This window comes from Microtus pennsylvanicus, chromosome 15, assembly GCF_037038515.1.
Source record: "Microtus pennsylvanicus isolate mMicPen1 chromosome 15, mMicPen1.hap1, whole genome shotgun sequence".
Lineage (NCBI taxonomy): Eukaryota > Metazoa > Chordata > Mammalia > Rodentia > Cricetidae > Microtus > Microtus pennsylvanicus.
The window spans coordinates 28,763,682-28,773,966 of NC_134593.1; the positions used below are offsets into that span (position 1 = coordinate 28,763,682).

The 10,285-nt window shown below is 47.6% G+C and overlaps 1 protein-coding gene across 1 annotated transcript; it reads right to left on the reverse strand.

The window, feature by feature from the left end:
* Positions 1 to 7,067: 7,067 nt before the first annotated feature.
* On the reverse strand, positions 7,068 to 8,991 carry LOC142835623 (syncytin-B-like). The gene is given in 2 exon segments (XM_075949232.1): positions 7,068 to 7,166; positions 7,168 to 8,991. Coding segments are annotated over 2 exon segments (1,923 nt in total).
* Positions 8,992 to 10,285: the final 1,294 nt, after the last annotated feature.

The window sequence follows — 10,285 nt, forward strand, 5'->3', positions numbered from 1 at the left end:
CCCTCTGGCTCCTTCAATGAATTGGAGCCCAGGATGCTTTATTTTAACTTAATATTGCCTGAGGTTAAGCGTAGAAATCAAAAAGCAGAGGTCTGTCTGCTTATGGAAGGCTCCTTCCTTACATGCCTTAGGACATATTCCAGGGTGGAGGGCTGATCTGCAGAGCCTGGGCCTCTCTCACTTATCAAGAGCAGCAAGCCTGGGCAATGAGATATGCAAGGGTTGGGGGACCCTAGAGATACTGTGCCTGCCAAGCTGCAGGTCAGTACATTGCAAGCAGCTCTCAGGGATCTGAGATTCAGTGATGGGCACATCAAACAAGAACAACAAAGGCGTCAAAGCCAAGGGAACCATTTTCCAGTCTTGGGTAGCTGTCCTAGTGGCTTCCAGGTGAGTCCTAAGATTATGAAAGTAGATACCAGAGTGTTGTTTAACAAAAGTGACGGAAAACATGGCTCAACTTTTGACAAGAGTAGTGTTTAAGAACTGTTGATCAGGAGTTGTTGACACTCACAGAATGTAGCCCAGCAATCAAGAGGGTGAGGCAAAGGGATCGCCACTAGTTTGAGGTCACTTTGTCTTATATGGTGAGTCCCAGACCAGCCTGAGTTCAGTGTGAGAGCCTGTCACACACACAAATGGTTTCCTCAGCCAACACATTTGAACCCCCATTCCACTTCTGAAGGTCTGAGACGCATAGAAAGCTTTTGAAAGTGTCATTTGTAGAAGCTATCTAAATATTCAGTAAGAGGGGAAATGAAGAAATGATGACGTGTATTAGTGAAATATTACACAGCCCCTAAAAACGGCAGTTCTGTTAGGCAATCACAAAGGAAATGATTCATGCACTGTTGGGTAAAAAAAAAAAAAGGCAAAGCGCAATTCTGTGACCATTACACTCACAAAATGTCTGTGCATGGACATAAAAATGAATTGACTCGTAACTCGTAACTGCTGTTTTTCAGATTTCAGTTAATATATTATTTCTGTGATTTAAAAATAAAAGGATTTGTATTCTACCTCCTAATGGATGGGAAATGGGAAACTGAAATTTGCAACGGCAGCCTGGGTGGAAGGAATTCAACTTACCAGTGACTAAGAATATTCTTGGGGGGGGCGGAGAGATGGCTCAGTGGTTAAGAGCATTGCCTGCTCTTCCAAAGGTCATGAGTTCAATTCCCGGCAACCACATGGTGGCTCACAACCATCTGTAAAAAGAGCTGCTGCCCTCTTCTGGTCTGCAGACACACACAGACAGAATATTGTATACATAATAAATAAACAAATAAATATTAAAAAAAAAAAAAAGAATATTCTTGGGGACTTTTTTTTAATTAAAAGAGATTCCTGCAAATGTGGATGTGACTATAATTTTCAGAGTCAGAAGATTTTTAAATTTTTTTAAAAAGAATTCATTCCAGAGTATCTCTCACCTCTCATCAAAGAAGTTTTTCTTTGAACCAGGTAAATACCATTACAAAAAGCCAGAGTTTGCCAAATTTCAAAGAATAACTGATCATGGGGTGCCCAACCCCAACTGATAGATATACAACAAAGCCCCTATATGTAAGGTTCACAAAACATGGAGGTAGATCACAGAACATGAAGGTGGAGCAGACAGAATGATTCTAAGAACCAGGGGACCAGGACATCTGCTGAGGAAGAGTGGTTTTCTGTTTGAGGGTTATGGACCCCCAGACCCTGAATTTCTTTTTTTTCTTTTTCTTTCTTTCTTTCTTTCTTTCTTTCTTTCTTTCTTTTTTTTTTTTTTTTTTTTGTTGTTGTTGTTGGTTTGGTTTGGTTTTTCGAGACAGGGTTTCTCTGTGGCTTTGGAGCCTGTCCTGGAACTAGCTCTGTAGACCAGGCTGGTCTCAAAGTCACAGAAATCCGCCTGCCTCTGCCTCCTGAGTGCTGGAATTAAAGGCGTGCGCCACCATCGCCCGGCTTTTTTTTTTCCTGAATTTCTTGTAAATAACTCGTTTTCCCCTGCTCTGAGCATGAGACCTTGATGGTAGGAGAGTGGTCTCTGGTGGGCCCGCAACTGAAAAATCACAAGAGCTGGGGCATGGCCAGAGCCCTAGCTGCCCCTGAGCACAATAAAGTTGGCATCCTAGTATCAAGTCTCTGTGTCTCTGTCTCTGTGTGCGTGTACTTTTAAGTCCCCAGCTTCCTTTCTGGCTCGCATACTGTCCTGTAGTGGCATGGGCACTACAGTTTTCTTTTTTATGTTTTGTTTGGTTTGGTTTGGTTGGTTGGTTGGTTTTGGTTTTTCAAGACAGGATTTCTTTTGTGTAACTCTGGCTGTCCTCAAATTTACTCTGTAGACCAGGCTGACCTTGAACTCGGAGTTCCTGCCTCTTCCTCTGCCTCCCAAATTCTGGGATTAAAGGTGTGCACCACCACCTCCATTCAACAATGTCTTCTATAAGACAGGAAGCAACACCAAGGAAACTGTAACAATATGTTTGCTTAAACAAGACCTGAAAAATGACACCACCTATTGACATGACAACATAGGTGTGGGAATTCTCCCAAGACTCCACCCCCAGATGAAGAACTTCAAGCAATTAATGGTTGCTAAGAGAGGGAGACACAGGATTCTCCAGGGATGAGCCCTGGACAGACTATCCAGTCCCAAAGAGGTTAGCCCTAAATACACATGAGCCACACTAAATGAACTCAGCAGGTTGTATTTATAAATGTATATGTATATAGGTAACAATAATAAAGAATAAGAAGCTGGGGCTGGAGCAATGGCTCAACTATTAGGGGCACTGGTTGCTCTTCCAGAGATTCTGAGTTCAATTCCCAGTACCCATATGGCAGCTCACAACGGCCTATAATGGGATCTAAAACCCTCTTCCAGTGTGCAGATGTGCATGAAGACAAAGCACCCACATACATAATCCTTTTTGTTGTGGTGGTGTTTTGTTTTGTTTTGAGACAAGGTTTCTCTGTAGCTTTGGAGCCTGTCCTGGAACTAGCTCTTGTAGACCAGGCTGGCCTGGAACTCACAGAGATCCCCCTGCCTCTGCCTCCTGAGTGCTGGGATTAAAGGCGTGTGCCACCACTGCCCGGTCATATTCTTTTTTAAAAAAAGAATAAAGGCCATGACTTTGAGAAAGGGTGTGGGGCATGAGAAAAGTTGGAGGAGTTGGAGGGGAAATTGTGTATAGTACTTATATATCAAATTTACACAAAAATAAATATTAAAAAATCAAAAAAAATATGAAAAGAGTGCAAATCTGTGAGGGGTTTACTGTAAGTGCTCATTACCTTTTTTCTACTTCTCTGTGTGATGGACTGTGTACCCATAGGTATCTCACACCCACTGCATTGCAGCAGCCACATTTCTAAAATGCCCTCGCAGCCAGGGGTCTAGATGAGCTGGTCCATGAACTGGAGAGATCTGGAAGGCAGAGGTGCAGCCAGAGTCATCTGCTGCTGCTCGCTGTTTCTTGCCCCCTGAGAAGGATGCCTGATGTGGGTGTCCTATATATGTGTTGCTTTTATTGGTGAATGAATAAAGCTGCTTTGGCCTATAGCAAGGCAGAATATAGCCAGGCTGGAAAAGAGAGAGAGAGAGAGAGAGAGAGAGAGAGAGAGAGAGAGAGAGAGGAGAGAGAGAGAGAGAGAGAGAAGAGAGGAGAGGGAAAGAGAGAGAGACAGAGAGAGAGAGAGAGAGAGAGAGAGAGAGAGAGAGAAAGAATAGGTGGAGTCAAAGAGATACCATGTAGTTGCCCAAGCAGAAAGATGCCACCAGAACCTTTCTGGTAAACCACAGCCTCGTGGCAATAAACAGATTAATATAAATAGGTTAATTTAAGATATAAGAGCTAGGTAGGAATACACCTAAGCTGTTGTTCAAACAGTGTTGTAATTGATACAGTTTTGTGTGATTATTTGGGTCCAGGCAGCAAGGAAACAAACAAGCAGTCTCCCTTTACAGATGCAGACACTTGGGGTCGGGGTGTCAGGGAGGATAGCACTACAGTGTCTGGCCACTAGACACATGGCTGTTGAGAGGCTTTGATAGCAAGATTGATGGCAGCCTCCCAAGCCCTTCATGATAGCTTCATATATGACCCCCTGATTCCTCCCCTTCAGGGACATGAGAGTTAGTTGTTACCTCAAGAAACCATCTTGGCTGTGTGCATCTGAGAGTTATCCTCAGAGACCTACCCTGGAGTCTGCTCTCCATATCTCCAACAATACCAGACATAGCAGTAGAAAGGCCCGGTGGTGGAGGGCTCACTGCTGGACATGGGAATCCAGCAGTCAGCCCTGCTCCTCCACTTCTGGAGGAAGGCCTATTGGGACAAGGTCCACATTCCAGCCCTAGAACCCTGTGTTTTGGGCACACCCACACAGAGGAAGGAGCCCAGGAACCCAGAATCAGATCTGCTGCTGAGTAGATAGATATTTTATCTACTATCCAGGGTCAGGTCAGGAGAGGAAGAGTAATGATTCTGCTGGAATCTTGCATAATAAAGTTCCTGACTGTTGAAGGCCTGAAGACGGCAGCACGCCTCCTGCCCCAGGCCAATCGAAAGCCAAGCTTAGCTTAGAAAGAGGAAGTTGCTGAGCGTGCAAGACGCACAGCCTCTAACTTTGGCTCAGAGACCTGTGCCAGCGCTGGTTCCACCATTTACTGACAATGAGGCTCTGGCCTCTGGAGTGACCTGCTTCCTCTGTAGGCCACAGCCACGGATACTTAACCACACACCAAGTGAAATACATTGGTACATTGAGAATGAAAGCATCCACAATGCTGACTAATTTTAACTCAAGTGTATACGTTAAGAAGACCACAAATTCCTCTGAACATATACAGTCCCTCACAACTGCACATATCCGCCCCCTATAATCCCAGAATGCCTTGCTTTTCCAAGGACAGTGCTATTTATAGCCTCTTGACCTGTGACTCATCCTCAGGGCTCTGTTTCCCCAGGACGAAGAAACAGAAACAAAATGAAGAGGTGGGGCAGAACTGTCCTCATTTTCCAGGCTTCCTTTGATGGCAGGTGGTGACGGGGAGAGGATAGAGTTGTGAATTCCAGCAGCAGATTGAGGGGACCTGTTAGCCTACTCCACCTCACGAGAGTCTGCCCCTTCTCCGGTCTCAGCCACTCAAGTCCACAAGTCCCCATGACACGTGACATCAGCCAAGCCCAAGTGCTGAGAGGTGATCTGGTTCCACTCGTGGGGATACCTGCCCCATGCGGCATGACCTGAAGACACCAGCTTGGACCAATGTTTCTGCACTGCTGTGGGCCTTGCTCTCACTCCACAGCCAAACCTCTAGAAGGCTAAAGGCCCAGAGTGGTCAAAGGGGAGGGCAAGGCAGTGCTGGTGGCATGGAAGGCAAAGAGGTAAACACACTATGTCTGAAACAAGGCCTACGTGCAACTCTGTATGGTGGACCATAGACAATCCACCAGCCGCCCACCATGTCAGCTGACCCATAATCTTTCCCCCTCTCAGCCCATTATCACAAGCATACCAATGTCTCCTATATCTAATAAAATCTCTCTTCCCAGCTTCACACGTTAAATTGCTGCCAATTCCCCTCCGCCATCCCAAAGTCCTTGAGTTACCTCCTCTACCTCAATCCTTTACGGCACACTTTTCAAAACCCTGCATGGTAATTTTTACCCCCTGCCATTTTCTTGTGGGTTCCCAGTCTTAGAAGGTTCACTGATGACTTCAATGCTAAGTGAACCCCTGAGCCCAGCTCCTGTCACTGCCCTGGCAGGAATAAAGGTGTTTCAAAGGACACTTAGACCTCTTCGTTTCGCTATCAGGCTGTTGAAAGGGTTCCTACGAAATTGGAATCTCTCCAGGAGTCTCACACCAGATGGAGGAGAGGCTGGGGCCCAGGTGCCTAGTTAGGAGCTTACCTTCCAGGAAGAGATGTCACACAGCTATGACAACATGTCAGAACACCTTGCAGAAGAGACCAAACTGGGACAATGATGACAGGTGGAACTGTACCATCAATAGGACTGCTTAGTTAAGCCCACCTCTTGCTTTCTATTTAAACCTAAAGCTCACATCAGGACCCTGAGCATAGACTTAGGGAATGAGGGGGCTACTCCATGGGCCTCTCTGTTCCACAGTGGCCACACTGGATAAGTCTTTTTATGCTTTTCACTATTAATTGTGATGATAATTGGCCTATTGAAGAGAGGTGGCCAAGTCTAATTTGTTAGGGCCGCCAGGGCCCTAGCTCTGCCCCCAACAACTCTGGTAACATCCCCAGCCTGAACTTCTAGATCCTTCCCCTGGAATTCCTCCCTCATTTCCCATTCTTTCTTCCCACCCACTTGACCTCTCATTCCTCTCCGGGTTATGTCCTCCCTTTTCCCCTCCCTTTTCGTGATCCTCTTGCCCATCCCAGTTACCAAGCCCATCTCAGTTTTGCATCCTACCCCATCCTCTACTGTCCATGCTTGGTTCATGTGCTCCCAGACAGCTCCAGAATATTCTACCACCCTACAGCTCAGTGTTGATTCATGTCTTGGGCCGGCTGTACCAAAATGCTTCTAGGGGACAGCTTGAGACAACATAGACTTATTAACTTATGAAGCCTAAAGCCTAAGATTGAGGGGACAACAGTGTCTTATACTCTCTCTGAAAGCTGTCAGAGGGGACCTTGCTGTCCCTTTCCAGCTTCTGGAAAGTCCCTGCCACCTTGATGTTCTTTGAGGTCAGAAAGCAAGAAAGACAAGGGAGCAAGCCACCTCCATGACAGCACAGACCTGGGGAACAGAGACCTCTAGTATAAGAAACTAGAGAGCCCACTCTCCACTTACAGACAGGGACATTGAAAATATTCCTTTTCTGGCCTCCACTCGGTCGTTGCTAGGAGTTGCTTAGGAACTAAGTTGAGTGGTAGACTAAAGACTCTCAGGTGATGGAGAACTAGCTCTCATGGCCACATCTCGGGGACGGAGTAGTGATAAGGCAGAAAGGGCTTGGGTCTGGAAAAGTAAGTAATGTTAGTTCTGGAGGCAAAATTACTTAGTTTCTGGAATTGTCATGGATACAAAACACTGTGGCAGTGACTAACACCCGACTTGGTTTCTATTAACTGGAAAGTAAGGAGGGCAATGCTGGTGCTCTCCCAACTTCTCCCTGGTACACAGGAGCGATGTCTTCATCTGGGGCATCTTGGGGCAGTCTTTTATAGTGGACATTTTGAATGATACTGTCCACATGCCTTTTGGTGGCATCTTGGACAAAGGAGCCAAGTCTCCGGGACACAAAACGGGTTAGGCAGTTAAGCAGACAAGACCCAAATGTCAACAGGAAGACAATGAAGAGGAGAGGTCCCAGGAAGGGAGTCAGCCATGACAGCCAGTATCCAGGATCGGGCCACTGTCCCCAAGAGTCAGAATGCTGGCCAAGTTCTGATGCTCGTTCTCGAAGTTTCCTTGCTGCATCTCGGACTATTCCAGACTGGTTTACATAGAAGCAGCACTCTTCTTGGAGAAAGAGACAGGTGCCCCCTTTCTCAGCCACGATGAGGTCCAGCGCCCGGCGGTTTTGAAGAACAACACCCGCCAGCGAGTCTATCTGGCTCTGGAGTGTAGTGACAGAGGCGGCCATTTCATCCAGGGTGTCCGAAAGAGCCTTAGAAAGCCTCTGGAAATAAAAAGTTGAGGAGGCCAAGCCAGCTATACCAGTACCAAGGGCAGAAGAGATGCCCAGGCCTGCAAGGAAGGGGAAGAGGTGAGGGGACCTCTTTGGGCGAGAAGCTGAGGCAAGAACTGAAGCAAAAAGGGGGACAGACACCGTTTGGTTATTGGGGAGAAGTTCGATGTCTGGGTATTGGAAGACAAGGGTACAGACCCCGGACCAATTGGCCGGGAGACACATGTAAGTTGATGTTCCACAGAGGAAGAAAACGCCTGAAGAGTTGAGACAGAAGGAGTATGAGAAAGTGAGGAGATGGGAGAATGTGTTTGAGGTGACACCCCAGTTTTCTTGAATAGTTACCTCATTTTCCCAGACAGAATATTGTCCAGACAGTGCAGCTCCTGTGAGGGGCTGGTAGTGGGAGAGTGGATAGGGGTCTCTGTGTCCCTGGAGTTTGAGCTTGAAGTAGGTAGGGTTCACTGACATAGTAACGGGGTGGGTTAAATTGTCTGATTCAAATAGAGTGAGATTATAGCAGGTGCCAGATGAGGAGAGAGGACAGCGCATCCAGGGAGTGGCTGGGGAGGTATGACAGTGTTTGATGTCGGCTGGGCACGGATAGTAAGAGGGCTCTGGGGAGACTAGGGAGGGAGGTCCCGAAAAGCGGAGCGGGTTTTTCCATTTGGCATCTGGTCTTTTCATTGCCTGTTTGAATAGATGGGTAGTGGACAGATCTAGGTTTACATGACTATTGGAAGGTGATATATGAAGAGTGTAGTTGCAGAGAGAGGTAGAGAGCGTGCCTACAAAAGTGGCGTAAGCCGGGACCTTGAAGGAGCGGGATATGCAGAGCGGAGCCTGTGACATGAGGAGCGTCTCAGTAAAGAGTGGTCCCCATAAAGGGCGCTGGGCAGACTCAAAGAAGCGGTCCTTATCAGGATAGATCACAGAGGTGAGTCGGGTGATGATCGGGAATATGCCTGTCGAACTGACTAGCTGAAGGAAAGCAATAGCCCGTCGGTCAGGATTGTGGAAAGAATAGGAGGCAGTCAACGGGTGGAAGAGTTGGAGGCGCCTCTCAATGTCAGTGATGGGATAAGAGCCAGAAAAGGGCTTGACTGAGTATGTGAGGTGAAGCTTCATGGGTGAGTCTGTCCAAGTGGACAAAGGAGCTGGGACCGCTAGGGAGCGCTGGGTACGGGTGGACAAGCAGACCCAGCAGTTGGGAAAAAAGGAAGAGTTGGTATCACGCAGGATATGGTGGGTTAGGTTTATGAGGGGCATCCAGCTCTCGGGATAGGACAAGGAGTAGGGGAAAAGGACGAAACAGAGGACCCAAAGGCAGATCATGGTGCTTTGGGAGTGGCCGGCAGTAGTGTGGGGCGCAGAGAATTTGGTCCTGTGGATTCTCGAGTCCTGGAACTTGTTCGGTTGGGGTGTTCAAAGGTGGCTGGTGAATCCAGGTGGCCCCAGGCAGTGCAGGTTATGCGTTGAGAGGTCAGACCTGTGAAAGAAGAGGCGGGGGAGGGTCACCGGAAGGATTAAGAGTTTTAAAGTTAGGATCTGGAGCCCTTTTGAGCTCAGAGTGGTGTAGCCAGCGAGAGATGGCCTCTACCTTTGCTACCTGGTGAAGTTCCCACCCAGAAGACTCAGGATGGATGTGAATTTAGGAAGGTATCTGTGAGCCAAATGACTGCAGAATGTGACTCATTAAATGTAAAGCAGTTCCTACATCCAGAAATGGGAAGGAGGTGGTGGGCCAGCAGTGCTTGAATTCTAAGGCGCCGGGGTTAAGGGGCATTTCTGGGGAGAAGCTGAAAATGAAGGCAAGCAATAGGGAGATAAGATAGCTGGGACAGATGGCATGAGCTAATGTGGTGTGAGAAGAACATTGACATGGTACACCTTTCCTGAGGACGGAGGTCTATAGAGGATGTGGAAAGCGTGTTTGGGCCTAAGGAGGCAGCCAAGTATTGTGTGACCATAGAAATAAAAACATGGCTGTATCGTCAAATGGCAGAGTTGAAGGCAGGCCAAAGCAAGGATCGATTTGAAGGGATAAGAGAAACTGCACGTTCCTCTTAGACCTAGTTGGGGAAGTTTCTGTCATGGAGAGGGTAGCATGTTGAGTGAAGCCTATCTGCTACTTCTGTTTCAGGAGATGACCTGGACCTTGGTGAGGGAGGGAGGGGTCCATGACAAGGTAGAGAGCAGAGATAAGTCTTGAGAAGGTGAGCAAAGGTTGATGTCCCACAGGGGAGTGACCATGGAGGGTGGAAAGGGGACAATGGGAGTCTCAAGAATCGTTAAGGGTAGCCTGACATCCCCAACACACACACACACACACACACACACACAAACACACACACACACGGTGGATAGGCTGAAAAGGGACAAGGGCTGGAAAGATAAAAGTGAACAAAGGAAAAGACAGGCTCTGGGTGAGCAGACTCCAGAGGACTGGGAGAACCTGAGGCCGAGACCAGTGGTACCTGTTTAATGAGGGTGTCATCTTCGAGAGTTGCCTCTGGCTATCTGGTCAGAACTGCCTTGGCGGCCAGTGTGGTGGATGACTGCTATTGCCAGAGGCAGAGGGCCAACCTGAAGGACTTTGTCGTGAGTGCCAGCGGTGCTCTGTTGACCT